The following is a 16363-nucleotide window of genomic DNA, read 5'->3' as shown; positions in this document are numbered from 1 at the left end:
TAGTTAGTGTGTCTCCTAAAAAGATGTTAGTAAGATTTCTCACAGAACAGAAGAGGCCAACTAAAATAATTTTGATGGCGGATTATAGCTTGCTTTAAAGCTGTTTTCCTGACGGTGTTTCACAGTTATGTCCTGATGTTTTTTAAGTTCCAGAAATTGAACTGAAAGGAGAATCTTGCCGATATTATTTCTTGCTACAAGGCAATGGCTCTGGAGGATGTAAAGCAACCTTGATTCATTCAGCTAGCCAGATCAATGGTACGGCCACTCTTGCTGCAGTAAATGGAAAGCTAAAGACAAAAGCAGAAGAAACGGAGTCAAGTAAGAGTTATTATTTATTCATTTAAGAGTATCTGAGTGCAGGAAAATGCTACTAAAATGTATGTGTTCCTTTTATTCATTCCAGTCTGTGTTAAAAGGGAGAAAACAAGGAGGAACATTACATTTTGACGAATAACTCTTCTTTCAGCAATGTTTTTTCAAATTGATAAAAAATATAGTAACAGCTTATTTATTCACACAATTTACTCTTACCATATTTTTTAAATCGACTACGTATAGTTGTAGTCAGTCATTTCTCATAACTGTGATTAGTTGTAAATGTTTTAATGTACGGGGACGTCCAGGTAATATTAATGCAAATCAAATTTGCAGAAACTTAAAAGTTTAAAAAGGATGTATAGTTGGTATAAAGACTGAGCAGCCCATGCCTAAGATCTAGTCAATCACCTGTTGACAAGCCTGTTTCACTGATGATTTAAAACAAAAGCCGCAAGGCAGGCGGGCAAGTTGAATTTCATGATCATGTCTTCAGTTACTTGGCAGATGTCCATATTACTGCAGAGTGGTTAGGATATGGGCTAGCAGATGATCAGCTGCTCCACTAGGTAAGAGCATGTATGTAGACATTTATCTTAGAGTAGTTGTCCTGTAACAACTACACATAGTAGATAACTCTGCCAACTCATGTATTTGCTCTCAATAACACTGACAAAGAGCAGAGTGACCTGCATCTTATCCTCTTATTTCCTTATTATTGAAATAAATCCGTGTGCAATATGACTGACTGCTTACCATTTGTCCTAATTAAAATCCCATTAGTATGGTGTCAGAAGACTGAAAGTCCTTGACCATGTGTTGGGAGAAAACTTTTCTTTCCTGGTGTCAAACTTAGGATCTTTTTACCTTCTTTAAATGTCAGTCATGTTAATTGTGTTGTCATGATACTGCTTTTGTACAGAAATTCAAAAATACTGGTCAGATATCTATTCCAAGTTATCGCCCTGGTGTCTTAATTAATTTGTAATTGACTTTATATATTAGCCATATTTGAAAGTCTGGTTCTTTCCTTTGAATATGAAATTTGTATGTCTGCTGTGTTTATGTCGTCTTTTAAGAAGTAATGAATTGGTGTCTCCAAAGTCATAGGAGAGAATCTTAATAACAGATTTCTCCTCATCTGTGCAGGCTTTCATATTGCTGACTTTATCAAGTCTCTGCCGCATTTTTGTGGAGAGGAGATTGTACAGAGAGAAAAGAAACTGTCTTGTCTTCAAGTGTTTGCCTTGAAGGAATATCTCAGTAAGTAATGGAGAGCACTGGTAGTTCTCAAACTAGTATTTAAATGGTCTTTATTTCTGACTGAATGCAATGGCTCACCTTACAGGTGAGTTGGTCACTTTGTGAAAAAAAAAGTGGAGCTTTAAAGAGAAACTTTTTGTAGTATATCCATGATTGTATGTCAGGTAATGACTTTTAAATATTGAAGAAAAGAGAATGCTGAACTTACAATAAAGTTGGAGGGTGTTTGTTAGACTAATACTCTGAAAGTTTGAGCATAGCTTTGGAATAATTCTATGGTAATTAACTTTTTCTCTGCTCTTTTTTTTTTAATGCTTTTTTTCCCCAAAAAACTTTACTGCTGTATGTGCCTTCTACAAAAATAAGAATTCTGTTTTATGGTTTTAATTTTTTTTGGTTTATTTTGTTATTTCTTGCAAAAGTCTTAAACAGCAGATGAGAAGTATTCATTGGAGATTTGCTAAATTTATCATGATACATCATTCATAATAATAACTGAGAGGTCATCCTCTGTAGATTTTCATGACTTTGCAGAGAAGTACGTTTGTCTGTCCTGAGTGTTTCTGTCTTAAATCCATTGCTCAAAGAGACTCAATTAAAACAAAAAATGCTTCTGAGAGATTGGCTAGATTATTGAAAATGGCATACTGTGAAAATAATTTAAGTGTATTATCATTAGTAGAATACCAGCTTAAGGAAAATAAGATTTCTGCTAACAGTCTTGTCTTCCACCCTCCACCCCCATCAACTTGCAGTCATTCCCAGATTCCTGTCTACTTTAACCCTGAGCTTGGGGCTGCCTTAGAGCTTGTGTTTTAGTTTGTTTTGAGTGGGTCACCCATTTCCATTAGGATGAAGACTGAATAGGAGCAGTCGGGATTTGCTAGTCATCCTAAATCATACCAGAATTACCTGGCCCTTGATATTCTGACCAAAGAGACTGGAACAGGCTATCAGTTATATTGGAGCCACACTTCCACAACAGCACGAAAAGTAGGTGGGTAGGAGGCTCTGTAGACTGGAGCTTTTTATGTTTAGGCTCAGCAAGTCCAGATGTTTGTCTCTGGGGGATTCAAACCTGGATATACTCAGAAATGTGCATACACAGAAATTAAAGGACTGTAAAAACGTGATTCACGTGTGATTTCAGCTATTCTCACTGCTAAGTTTTTTTCACTTGCCTATGGAGTAAACCACCCATGCCTTGCCTAAGGGTACAATAGTAAGTGTCAAGTTAACTTGTGATATTGTTTTGGGGTGGGGATTTTTTTGTTTGGTTGTTTTTTAGCAGGCTCCAGTTATTCATTGTTACTTAGCAGGTGCAGTAGCTTCTCTTTCTTTCTCTTTCCTTTTATAGAGAGAAAAGAATTGATGGAGCAGCCTCCAGTTATTTCTACTGATGAGTTCAAAAACTTGTTAGAACTTACAAGAGAACGTATTTTGGACCTGTGCAGCACTAGTTTTCCTAAACCTGTTCTACAGAAGGTTGCCAATAGAACTAGGTCATGCACTGTGACTTCGGGTAAGTATCATTATTTAGAAAATACACTGCTAATTCTCTTTTGATATAGTTTCATACCTGTTGTCAATTTTTTACTAAAAGAAAGTGAATCTTTTACCAAAAGAGGGAAAAAGAGAATGAAAAGTAAAGTAGCTTTCTAGGCTTTTTTGCAAACTGAAATTACCCTCGCATTAACTATTTTGTTTCTTTTCCTCAACAAAAAAAATTATGCAGAAAACATTTCTGATCACAGCACAAGGCAGATTTTCCTTATGTTTATATACTTTTAAATATATATATATATGAAAGAATATATATATGTATATAAAGGAGTGTATGTACATATATATATTTCTTTAAAGAATAAGATTCTTTACTTCTATTAAGGGTTATCCACCATATATTTGTTGCAGAATCTGATTTAATGGAGCCAAATCCATTGGAGTGGCCAGAAAGACATGTTCTTCAGAATTTGGAGAACTTTGAAAAAAACAAACAAAAAACGAGGTAATGGTTAAATACTGGACATTTTCTTTGTAGTGGCCGTTGAACATCACTCTAGAGGAACTGTATATGTTGATAGCCATTTTTTAACAGTATTTCAGAGGAAACACTTCTTAAAGCTAAAACTACGTTTGTGTCAATTTCCAAAGGTGTATTTTCTTGGTATTTAAAGTAGTATTGTTTTATTTTTATTGACAAAATACAACTGAAAGTTAGCTAAAAGTAACATAGTTCCAAAACTAAATTACCAAAACGGCACTACTAGAAAGTAGTAGCCATAGTAGAAAACCATATTGTTTTTTTCTCCCAGCATGCCCTGGGGCATAAATAATAAAGATAGTACAGTGGTTTTTGTCAGCATGTACACTGTGTTTCTAATCTCATATTTCCTAAATAGTCAGGACTTAGTATCAGGTCTCACTTAATTTTAATGTAGAAGACCGTATTGGTTTTATGTTTTAAATTTGTATTTATTTTTTTCCTTCAGTGCTGATTAAGTGAAACCTGTAGATCTTTGTGTCACTTAATACAGCCTACTGATTTCAGTTTAGCTTTCACTTTTATATCTTAATGATATGACTTAATGATCTTTGCTGACAGACCTTTAGAGCCAGGTGTTTATCTGCCTTTTTCTTAGTTACTTCCATCCCATTTCTGTCTTTCAAATACCATAGCTGGCCATGGCCTAATTGGAGTTCTGCATGTCAGAAATTCTCACATTAGATATCTGCTTTCTCATGGGTAGTATTATTACTATTGGCATTTTTCTCAAACAGGTAAAGTTCTTCCTTCTAATTAGCTTTTGAAAAGCTTCTTGAAGGACCTTTTGTTTCATAGGCAGTTAATGTTTGTTTCATTATATTCTGAACTGGTTGTCTTCTGTTTATCCTGAATCAGTGTACAGCATGTTGCTTAACAGTAGAAAAGAGGGAGCTTTGCTATACTTGATTGAGGACACTAAAAAAATAAAAAATAGAGTGGAGAGTTGCATGCAGTAGTGGCTTTATTGTTCCTTTGCAGCATATTGTATGTCTCTTTTTTATGGGAATTAATTTTTGATGTTACAGGTCCATAAATGGAAAAAAGGGATGAATAATGTTCTTCCCATGTTGTATTTCATAACTGAGCTATAAAATCTGGAAGAAATTACGTTCTTCAGTAGGATGGTAGAGAATTTGCATGATCGTGAACTTTCATGTAAATTTGCTCAAGGAGCAACCTTGTTCATTTTACTTTGGAAATATGTTTAATTGCTCCAGACTAGCAGTGTTTTTTTTTTTAATACAACGAGATTACTACATTCAAAAGAAGAAAAAATATTCTTAGATTGGTCTTTTTTTTTTCTTTTCCTTTTTTTAGAGTTTCTATGTTTGCACATTCATCTGAGCAATTGCTGGGGCATAAAGATAGCCAACGGGAGTCATTGACGTTGCTTGATGCTAAAGAATTACTGAAATATTTTACACCAGAAGGGCTACCAGTTGGTGATCTTCAGCCACTACAAATTCCCAAACGGTATGAATCCAGCTTATTGAAATCACTGAAGGCCATACTCAGAACTGATGTAAGGGAATGTGAATAATGCCCAAATGAGAGTCTGAGAGTGGCCTAACTGGATTTGAGTTTTTAACTTGCAGCATCCTTGCATCGCATGCCTACCAGTGAAATCAACTGTTAAGGTCCTCCAGTCGGTCTTGCTATTTAGTTCTTTCAGAAGCTGAAGTGGCTGGAGATGACGATGTTGGTCCTATGCATTTAAATAACAAAATAATTACCTGATGCGCAAAAGCATGCCAGTTGACCCTTGCCATGGCTATGCTGCAAGCTGCCACCACCATACATGTCCATTTCCAAAAGAGTATTTGTAGCAAAGCAGAAGTTACTGTAGCAGAACTTTAATTTTATTGGTGTGATTTCTTTCATTCAGTGGAGGGGAGACTAGATGGGAAGACAATTAAAGTGTATAAAGGGCAATAGCCGAGCCTATTTAACTGTGTTTGTCTCATGTCATGCTGGCCTAGCATTCCTATCAGCAGTCTTATGTGGTAAAGTGCTCCTTAAAGGAAGCTTGTCTACTCTGACTTCTTTGCTAGTATTCATCCTTAGCGTGTCTACTGGTAAGTATTAGTGTATTAACCACTTCCTTTTCAGCAGGAAGATTGATACAAGGAGTTAATGGAGTAATTTTCAGGATCTGAACATCTGTTAGACTAAGGCCAACCTATGCAACAGTCAGCTAGTGTTTGTAGAAGCAGAGCCTATACTATTTGTGCAGTGTGTCATAGACTGCTAGGTAAGCAAGACAATCTTTGCAGTCACTGGAGTTATGTTTGTTGACTTTTTTAATGTTGAATAGTAGAATGTATAATGGAATTATTGGATACAGCCCTCGATCCTTTTTTAAACTTCATTATATGTAATTAAGAGGGCTTGTGAGAGGGAAAGATTCTGTAGGATTTTGGAGACTTCTGTAAAATACTTACTGGAGATTTGAAATGAACTTAAAGATGTTCTGAGCGGAGAATTCAAGCAAGTTAGAGAATATGCAGTGAAGATTGAGAGTCTCCTGCAGAGTTGTTAGTTAATGAGTGCCAATGATTTAGGATTTTGGCTATAATGTAAAATATTTTCATTCCAATTAGTTGTGTGGGAAAAAAGTGAATAATTTGTTCACTACAAAAATGTTTTTTTTAGTCCCTGATTTTTCAAAAGCTTCTGGAGAAGGTTTATAGCATAGAATACTTTGATTCTCTTGTATGATTTGCTTTGAACTATAGCTGAGTGAGGCCTGAATTTGAGGGGGTTTGCTTGGATTTGTGCCAATTATTATGAGAAAGTATGATGATTAAACCTTTGCTTTGTAGTACATTACTGTAATGTGAGTCTCTCTCATAACAGTTAGAGATCTTGGATATCTAAGGGAAGTATAAAGCCAAAATCGAGATACTAGATAATAAAGCAGACTAAATGTTTTTGCTTGAAGGCTAGAAGGTCTGCCAATGACTTATACCGTACATGTGTATTCCACTTCATCCGAAAAGAAAACAGAAAACCTATGAAAATCCATAGCTAGACTGTTGTCTGGGAGATGGTGAACCATTCCCTTTCTGACATACCTGGTTGCTGTTACTGTTGTGTCCAGCAGAACTCTGTACTCCTAGCCTGCTCGCCCCCCTAGCCGCTGCTCTGACCGGATTCTCTGGGATAATTAGCAGCTTTGCACAGTAGATGTTCAAGCACAGTGACTACAGACCCAAAGATTTTCCTGACCAACAGAAAGAAAGACGAGATTTTATGAGAGACTGGTGAATTAAAGGAGTTTTCACTTTTTTTTCATGTTTGAGCTTAAACAGAAGTTTGATAGATTAGAGTTTTGGCTGATAGTCTTTCTAAATGACCATCTTGCTAGATTCGGTATCACATCTTTCCTGGATGTTCTTCCCAGATAATTTTTCCAGCGGTAATGGTGCAGAGACAGTCTATGTGAATAAAACTTGAAGCTATGTGTAAGTTTCAGATACTGCTACGCCTTGCCTTTCATCTCTTCCCGTCTTTAGAGATAATTGGGATGGGACTTTACAGGGAATGCTAGGATCTGGCAGCAAGCTCTTCCTGTCTGTCTTGCTGTGGCTTACTCTGTTGAAATACTTTCAAATACATTCATATGATTTAGTTGCAGAGAGTTACTAGCTGGAATTCAAATATTGCAGGAGACAAGTGGTTAGTTATGAAGCCTGGGAAAGGTGACTGTTAGGTGAGATGACAACGTGAAGCTAAAGGGAGGGAATTCACTGATCATAGCACTGGATTGAGAAACGGGAGATCAGCTCCTGGTTCCCCTCAGTTCATTCTACTATTCAGGTGCCCCATTGTGAAATGGGGTTATAGTTGCCTGGTTTTATTGATAAATTATTTCGATCAGTGACCTCTAAACTCGTTGTAATGTCTATGAGCTTCTGTAATAATAATAGCTCAGTAGGTATTAGTTGCACTTAAATTCTCATTTCAGTAAAGATTTAGTTTTCCATTGATGCTGTACCCCAGAGGCTTAGCTACAAGACATGCTGTTTTGGTCTTGCTGTGTCAACGCATTTACTTCTGACTTCTGGAAGTATAATTTATCCTGACCATAACTAGTTAAAAAAGATCTGTATTTTTTTCCTTTCAGTGAAAATGCATTCCTTTTGACGCCAGAGCTTACTCCTCGGAAACTCAGAGGTTTGCCTTTTGAGAAAGCAGCTGGATGCCATTATCATGGAGTTGAGTAAGTTTTCTGGCTGCTTTTCCCAAAATTATTTTTCAGCTTCTGGTCGAGGTATAATTAGAAACATTTCAAGCAACAGGAACATTACTTATGGAAAACTTTATGTATCCTTTTCCTTTGTTGGAACAACTTTGCACATGCCACCTCTCCCTTTCTTACCTTTATTTTATTCACTGGCTTAAATTGCAACACTCCTGCTCTAATGGTAATGTAAAAACATTTAAGGTGGTTTTTTTCCTAAGTGATACTGCTGTAGCTATTCTCAGTGTCTCTGAAAATTTTAATTCAGAATTAGAAGTGGCAAGGGGAAGAGGGTTCATTAGTGCATATCAAGTCCCTGGAGCAGCACGTGAGTGAATGACATATGTAGTTTCTACTTTGATATTAAATTGTAGGCACTTTCAGACTTATAGTCCTAAGGTTTATGAGACCTGCTGTGAAGCTACGTGTATGTTCAGGGAACCTGAAAACACCACCAGCAGGGAAGTGTTAGTAGTAAGAATCTTCAAAAGAATCGATGTGTTTAGAACTGTATTTAGTCACAGACAGCCAGCGTTATTATTTGTCAAAGCTTCAGATGGGCAAACATCATATAATGTAGCTGTATAAAAATTGTTTAGAAAAATACAAATATTGTCATTGAGGAGAAGAGGAAAAGGACATACACAGATGCTAGAGTAGATAATTCAGCATAACTCTTCCATGTAGACAGACTCAGTCTTAACACAGTATATATTAAAAAATGCAGTGCATACCAAGCGTAGGCAGTTCGGTCTTCATGCAAATTTCCGTCCTAAAAATGCATTTTCAGATTATCAGAATGTGACTAATGATACTGCTGGTGTTTTTTTCCTATCAACTGCACAAATAGTTTGGTTAAGCCTATGTTTAATATCTGGTAATTTTAGCCACGTTCTCTAGGGAAGCGAAGCAGTCATTCTATCTGTTCAGCTATCTGTTTCTTATTCTAAGTGGTAACTCATGAGCCTGTTAGCCTTTTTAGATTTGTAACAAAAGGCACAGACAGGCAACTGGATAGATAGGAGAAATGCAGATTTGTCCTCCCTGGTGTGGAAAGAAAGGACTTGGCCATGGTCTGGTGGTATGTGGTAGCTTGCTGACCTGCCTGACCTCAGCAGGGAGTGTGCGTGGGGATTCAAATTAGGCACAGCACAGCTTGTGCTGCCTCTTCTCATAGCAAAATATGACAGGTACAGACCACAGGGAGGCCTGGGTATTGTGGAGAGGAGGGAGACCCTGGCATATTAATGTTACAAGGGGAATCTGCTAGCAGTAAGGGAGGGAAGCAGTAGAGTGAGATGGTAGAAACTAGTGTGAAAGAGAGGAACCTACATCTGTACAACCAGAATATATTGTAGCAAGAGTGTCATATGGTCTTTTGGAGCAGATGTGTTTTGTACCATGCAGTTGTGATTGCAGTTTCCATCTGCATAGCTGCTGTATTTACATTTGGAAGTAAAGTCATGTCAACAAAACCAGGAGTAGCAGTTTATGATTAAATCAAGTTTCTCGTGTAATGAACCTGTGCCAAACATTTGGATCCTCTGTTGCAAAGAGAAGGTAATTGCCGTTAAAGCAGAGTGAGTAAAATGGCAATTTAACTTATAAAGATAAAAATGTTTTTATCTTTGTAGGGGATGTGATTACTCAGGGAACTGAGAATATAAATAAGGAAAATTAAATACCTTGAAATTTGTAACTTAAGAGAACTTACTCTTATCAGATAATGAATTTATTTCTAGTGGGAAGTCTTACTCAGCTGTAGAAATGGATTCCTCGGACTGTTACTAGAAAAGTGAATTTCTCCCTGAATATGAAAACACTGAAGAAAGTGGAAAAATCAGATCTAACAATTTAATATGACTCCGTGTTAAGAGATAAAAGTAAAGAATATGTCTAGAGTTCCTAAGAATCAGAAACATTGCTAAGTAGTTTGGAGGGTGGGCTGAGAGATAGCTCACGTTGTTCAGAATGCTTGTTAAGAAAAGGACGGAATAATATTGGATAATTCTGTTGTCTTTCCCTGCAGTAGAGGTAATGTAAGTTACTGGGCAATGAAACATTGGTCTCTTGCAAGGAATCTTGAAAATCATTTATGCAAGAGAAAAGTTAGTTAAGATGCACTTTGTATTGTTGTAATCTCATGAGTATGTTTCACTGAGTTAGCACTGTTCATTTGTTCTCTTTCAGCCCCACCGTATTTAATACAGTTTCTTCTTTTGATTGGTTGATTAAACCACTTATTCTTTGTAATCAATAGGAAGCTGGGAAGCTTGTGCTTGTTCAGTGACACTTTTGTATTTTTAGCATTTAAAAAATGTGAATCTCTCATATAGCAGTGCTTATCTTGGACAAAGCTAAAGGTTGCGTTTCCAAAGACTGCAGTTAGCAAAGAACGTGTACTAAATAGCATTTAAAACATTTACCACGCCCTATCTTCCTCATACTTACACTCAATTAATACAGTATCGCAGCAACCTAGTTTTTGGCACAACCTGGCTCTTCCTAAAATTATGTCAGTATCGTTGCATTTTGGGATTCCTGAAGTACTCATAACTTGCAAATTAAGTATATTGTACTTGGGATGTTTTCTTCAGGCATTTCCTATGTGATTCTCTTATGGCATACGCTCTGAAGAAATCTTGGGTTGCTGTTTGGTTTGGTTGGGGTTTTTTTGACTAGGAAAGTTGCATTCTCCCAGGAAGAAATGGAGGCATATTGTATGATCATATTATCACATTAGAGTGTATCATTTTATATATAATAACCTGATATTTTCTAGGTCTCAAAGTTTTGGTCGATGCTTGCAAGGTCTGAGGTCTGAAGATACTGTATCCATTATGGTGTGCTGGGTTCATCATGTATTTGGGTTCAGAACTATCTTCACTGCTGTTTTATTGGAGTTGCACACTGGTTAGCATGTTAACAGGGGTAACATCTGTTAAGTATGGACTGAATATGAAAAACAGTAAAATCTAAAATAGAGAGACTGATGATACCAATGGAACACAGAGCTGACTATAAGGCGCAAAAAAATCCATTGTCAGCATCCTCATCCATCGCTCATTGTTCAAGGAAAAAACTCTGCTAATGTCCATGGAAATCTTATTTGTAAGACCACGGGGTAAAGACTTACAAATAGCATATGATTCAGCTTCTTCATTGGAGTTAGACTTAAATGTAGCTAAATCCATCAGGCATGTGTTAATTTACTGGGCTGTTTTAAGGTATCTTTCAGAACAATACACGGATCCAAACAAAAAAGTTTTGGAGATGATATGATAGTCAAAAGTAAGTTGTTCTGGTTTTTTTCTGATTGTAATAAAGCAGAGACTTTCTCTCACAGATTTCTCACCAATTTCAATTTTAGATATTGCCTAGATAACAGAAGAGCCTTAGAGAGAGATGTGGGCTATGCTGAACTTCAAACTCGTCTTATTCGCTATGAAACTCAGACTACTTGCACCAAAGAGTGCTGCCCTGTGCCATTTGTCCTGAGCCCTCTCCCATCTCCCGCAATCTTGTCAGAGCCTGGAAGTGTCCCTGATGGAGAGTCTTTACAAAGTGAATTCAAAATAGAGGCATCAAGGCTAAAACGCAGATCAAAAGACTTGGATTGCTTTTATCCCAAGAAAAGGTAATGCACTGAGTAAAATAAATCTTTAGCATGAAATATTTCAGTAGTCTCTTGTGAAATGCATCTTTTCTTTCATCTTGAAATGTTTTTAGTGAAGCTACCTAGACAAATGTTCTAGTTGTTTAATCCTCTTCTGTAGGTTCTTTTTTTTTTTTTTTCTCAAGTGTGACCTTTCATTGATAGCATTAGATTAATCAAAACCATGCAGCACAGGCAACTTTTATTTAAGAGATTAGGGCTTGTATCTTGCAAAGTCTCAAGTGCCTTTGAAAAGATGACAGATAGCCTCATCTAGGAGCGAAATTGTCAGTGCTGTACAGTACAAATGAACAACTAAAGGTTTAGAAAGCCAAGCACTGTACAAACAGAATAATCGAATTCCTAATCCAAAGGACTGCTGGTGTAAGACGACCTACCAAAATTCAAACTTACTGTCAGCCTTGTTTATTAAAATCTTTTCTGAAAGTCTAGTTTTTAAGACTTCCCTTTGTACCTTGTCCTCACTCTGAAGATGCAAACTCTTTGCATCAATAGAAAATAACTGCTATGTAACACTACTTCTGAATTCACTTTTTACTGCAGTACTTTACTTCCTTCTTTCCAGTTTGATACCCTTTGCAATCTAATCCCAGTAAGCTTTTAACAGAGGTATGGTTTTAGGAATATCCATATCTTTTGCAGCTTATTGAATAGTTAGAAAAGAAGATGTGATTGTACTTAGCACTTCATAAATTGGAGTTTCAGAATTACTAATGCTCTTACAGTTGAAGGATCAAGCATTACAATGTTCCAGTAGAATTGTAATGCCCAGCTTGCCATAGTTAAAGATGAGTTGCGACATTCCTGTAGGGCCAAAAGGCATTAGATAGTTTCAGGAAGTTTTGTCTTATCCTGAGGCTGGAGGCCAGGAAACCCTCTTCTTCCTAGCTATCTAGATGAAGTGCCCATATGCAAAGCTACCCCTTCTTCCAAAGAGTTTCTCTTCTTAGTTATCTCGTTTCTTCAGTTTGTTTCTAGACTTTTTGAATCAGAGGTGCAATAGGTGTGCCTATCAGAGACCAAATCAGTCAGTATAGTGTTCTTCTAATACAAAAAATGTTACAGAATAGAATACTGTCTGCTGTTTTCAGATGCTGTTTGTAAGAATGTACAGTACTTAATACTCTCAGCAGCAGCCTCTGTAGCAGAAACAAAGACACCAAAGAGTCAGTACAAAATCTAGACGTTCTTTTTATTTTTTTTTTCTTTCCAGGCTAACCAAATCTGAGAGTACAGATTCCCTCCTCTCTCAGGCAAGCGGAAGTAGTGGGAGTCACTATACAGTTGCTGTAACGAGGAAGCGCTCTGAAAGATCAGTTTCTTTAGCTTCGATGCCATTGAAACAGCCTGGTCAACCCCACAAAGCAAGCACTAAGGTTGACTCAGCAAGTCGCATAAGTGCAACCGAATCTGGGACTTCAAAGCCAGCTAAGGAATCGAGATCCCAGAAACATACCAGGGTAAAGGTCTATGTTGTTTGCTTAGTGAAAAAGCATCTGCTTAACTTCTTTCCATGTGACTTGATTGTTTTAATTTTTTAACTCCAAGTCAACTGTCTTCATCTCTATTTGTTACTGTTAAATTTCATTCTGTTCACTTCTGTAAGTGAATCCTGAAGGCACTGAGGAAAGTGCTGCAGAAGCAAGAAGTGACAAAGTTTGTAAGGAGCATTGTATCATGCCCGGGGAATTAAGGCTCAGAGAGGTAACAACTAGGAATGAAAAAGGTGCTAGAGAGGACGCTGCATGAATATTGACGTCGTACTGTCAAAGGCAAGTTGGGATGACCCAAGTAAGCGTAAATTGGTGTGAGTCATTCAGACCTACAGCAAAGTTTAAACATCTAATTATTTTTTTAATATGGATGTGTCAAACAAGGGAATATCAATATAAAGAAAAGGTTTACACACAGACACACACTATTTTGGAGAAGAGAAAACCCAAGCCATTATAAATTTTTTTCTGTCTTCCAAGCCCCTTGTGAATATTCTCTGATCCTTTACATTGCTTTGACATGTAATCATTTCCTTAATTTTTGAGATGAAGGAAATGGAAACAGGTTGTTAAATAACTCTGCCCAGATTTGGTCAGTGGGTTGATGGCATTTGGCCAATGAATTAAAGACAGAGGCAAGATCAAGAAATATCAGGTGTTCTATTTTTTTAATTTTTTTTTTCCTTCCCTTGGACAATTTTCCATGCCAATAATTGGGATGAACTTTTGAGTGTGTTTCTATTGTTTCCAAGATGCTGAAGGAGGTGGTTGCTAAGACTCTTCAAAAACATGGAATTGCAGAGGATCACAAGTGCTTTGCGTCATGCAGCCAGCGTCTATTTGAGATATCGAAGTTCTACTTAAAGGTAACTAGAAGACACGCTCTTACAGTTGTTTGGTCATAGTTAAGTGAATCCATTCCTGAATAAAACTTGAGATGGACCATGGGATATTCAGATTTGATTAAGCTAATATTTCCTAGTGGTGTGTTAGTAGTGTGTAGAGTGTGTGGATGAACCTTTGGACTTGTCAAATGCAGAACCTGGTTTTATGGTATATTTTGGTGGTTATGTGTTTGGTTTTTAAACCTTATAAAGCAATAGTCCTGTGCGTGAAGTAACATGTTAAAGCAGTGGTCTGTTAGGTAAGGTCATGCTTATACTATGTTGCTTCCATAGCTGTTGTAGCTATCTACCAGCCCCAGCTGTGCCAGCTCAGCTTCTCCCTTGTTCTAAGGCTATTGGCTCAACAGGTAGCTTGCACAACTGACTCAGAAATTCTAGTTCCCTGACACGCTCACAGAAGTCCGTGTAAATGCATTGTGAATGTGCACAACTGTCTAACACTTACTGACTTGGCAGCACTGTGTAGAATTGCATCAACCTCATTTTTAGGAGGAGATGAGAATTCTTTCCCCAATACCTAGGAGACTTTGTGAGTCAATGCTTGAGCCCATGTTACTTAGTCTGGGCACAAAATCAAGTTAAATTACAGTACAGGGTGTTTAAAAGCTATTGCTCACAAGCTGAGCTGCTGTTTCTGTTCATTTGCATGCGTTTAGCCTACCACTATTTGTGAACTAATTCAGTTTAGTCAACTTTAGTAAAGGTGATTTAAGCTAAATGAAGTTGCAATTGAAGAGGGCTGAATGCTTATACAGACAATTAGAACATCTTGCTGATCAGCACCAACTTCTTAAATAATTAGAACACAGTTGCACAGTCGTTCTGTAAGCACTCCCAAAATCTCCCTGAAATGTGCCCTGAAGGAAGATCTTCTAATCCGAAATCAGAAAGAGCTGCATGTAGGGATGAGTGAATAGGGCAAATCAGGAGGGTTCACAGTTTCATTCCAAGTAGAAGAGCAAAAGGAAAGGGTCCTCTCCTTCAGAAAGCTGATCTAGAGAGAGGTGTAGCAGGATTTTGTTCTCCTGAACTGTCTTGGAGCCCCAAGTCTGTAGGAGCCCTTTGAATCCTTTTCTGTGCTGCTTGCTTCAGAAGCACGATATCATAGGTATCATTTTCCTTTGGAGACAAGTAGTAAGTGAATTTTCTTAGTTTTCCTTTCTCTTTAGGCAAAGTTATGTGCTTGCTTTGTTTAAGAGACTGGATTAGGTTGGGTTAATTGGACTGCAAAACAGACAAGCCATTCTAGGTTTTTCCTTTCTTGCGCTGATTTTCTTTCTCCATGTCCTCTTTGCTGTTCTTTGGCAGAACTCTCTATTGCAGTCTATGCGCACAGTTGATTGCCATGTCTATACGGAAATAAGATTTCAGTCAAGACTGTAAGAACTTTGAATATCATTCAAGAAAAAAAAATACATTTCTGGAAGTGTGTGGAAGATTAGGAGAAGTGTGACTCAATCATACACTTGAGTACTAGGTTTGGACTGCTGTAGGGAAAGCTGCAACCCATTGGAATAGATTTAGATTATTTCTTTTTAAAAAAAAAAAAAATCTAAGACAAATAATTATTCTGTGGTTCTGAACAAGGTGATAAAAGGGTAACACCCCCCTGGCTATTAGGGCTCTTAAAATCCAAATTAGAGTGAGCGTGAGAATTTGTTAATTTCTGTGGCTTTGTGTTTCCTGTTTAGGATCTTAAAACTTCTAGAGGACTTCTTGATGAAATGAAGAAAACAGCAAATAACAATGCTAAGCAGGTGAGACCATTTGTTTATTTGTTCCTGTAACTGACCAAGGCTAAATGTAGCTGTAGCAGCTTGGCTGTAGGATGGTTTGGTCCACAGCTCTAAGAGATAAAGAGATGCATTCCTATGGCTGTGGGTCTCATGTCGCTATCTGATCTCACAAAAACTTTCTCTCAGTGAGTAGTCCCATGGCAAAATTTCCAGTTGCATATATTCAGGTTTTAGATGGTATTCTAGTTACAGCTGTCAATGTGATGGGCCACGGTGAGAAATGGAAGTGAAGGCAATAAATGTTTCTACATCACTGGGGAAAAAAAAAAAAGGAGAGATGAGATTTTTCTTCATTTGAGAGAAACCTGGACCATTAGGGAATTCTTCTTTCCTTGTGTTGAAGAAAATAACATTTCTTTTCAAAGGTTACAAAGCAATAAAGGGATCTATAAAAGGAAATAAATTTCTTAAAAGAAGCAATGAAAATTAGTAATTTAAAGCTTGGGAATAACTGTAGGCACAAGGGATATTAGATGAGCTTATTTGTGTGTAAGGTGGCACTTCCGTGAGCAGTAGCACAGAGCAAATGACAGGAGTCAGACTCTTGTCCTCCAGAAATTAAGTAACTGATTTAAATTCTGAAAAACATGCTGAAGTGACTCCATGATTTAAAAAAAAAAAA

The 16363-nt window shown here is 37.2% G+C and overlaps 1 protein-coding gene across 2 annotated transcripts in view; it reads left to right on the top strand.

Moving 5' to 3' along the window:
• The window catches only part of MTBP (MDM2 binding protein), a 29832-nt gene that overhangs the window by 11899 nt on the left and 1570 nt on the right, over nt 1–16363 (top strand). For both annotated transcript variants that reach the window (XM_087746965.1, XM_087746961.1), the window contains exons 12-21: nt 148–321; nt 1468–1581; nt 2939–3103; nt 3496–3589; nt 4946–5101; nt 7755–7850; nt 11242–11508; nt 12761–13007; nt 13793–13906; nt 15637–15702. In XM_087746965.1, the coding sequence (XP_087603091.1) occupies nt 148–321; nt 1468–1581; nt 2939–3103; nt 3496–3589; nt 4946–5101; nt 7755–7850; nt 11242–11508; nt 12761–13007; nt 13793–13906; nt 15637–15702 (1493 nt within the window). The remainder of the gene's footprint in view (nt 1–147; nt 322–1467; nt 1582–2938; nt 3104–3495; nt 3590–4945; nt 5102–7754; nt 7851–11241; nt 11509–12760; nt 13008–13792; nt 13907–15636; nt 15703–16363) is intronic.

The sequence above is a fragment of the Nipponia nippon genome, unplaced genomic scaffold, assembly GCF_047370975.1.
Source record: "Nipponia nippon isolate SJK-2023a ecotype South Korea unplaced genomic scaffold, ASM4737097v1 scaffold_1, whole genome shotgun sequence".
Taxonomy (NCBI): domain Eukaryota; kingdom Metazoa; phylum Chordata; class Aves; order Pelecaniformes; family Threskiornithidae; genus Nipponia; species Nipponia nippon.
Note: the sequence above shows the minus strand (reverse complement) of the source record. Positions and strands in the feature narration are given on the sequence as shown.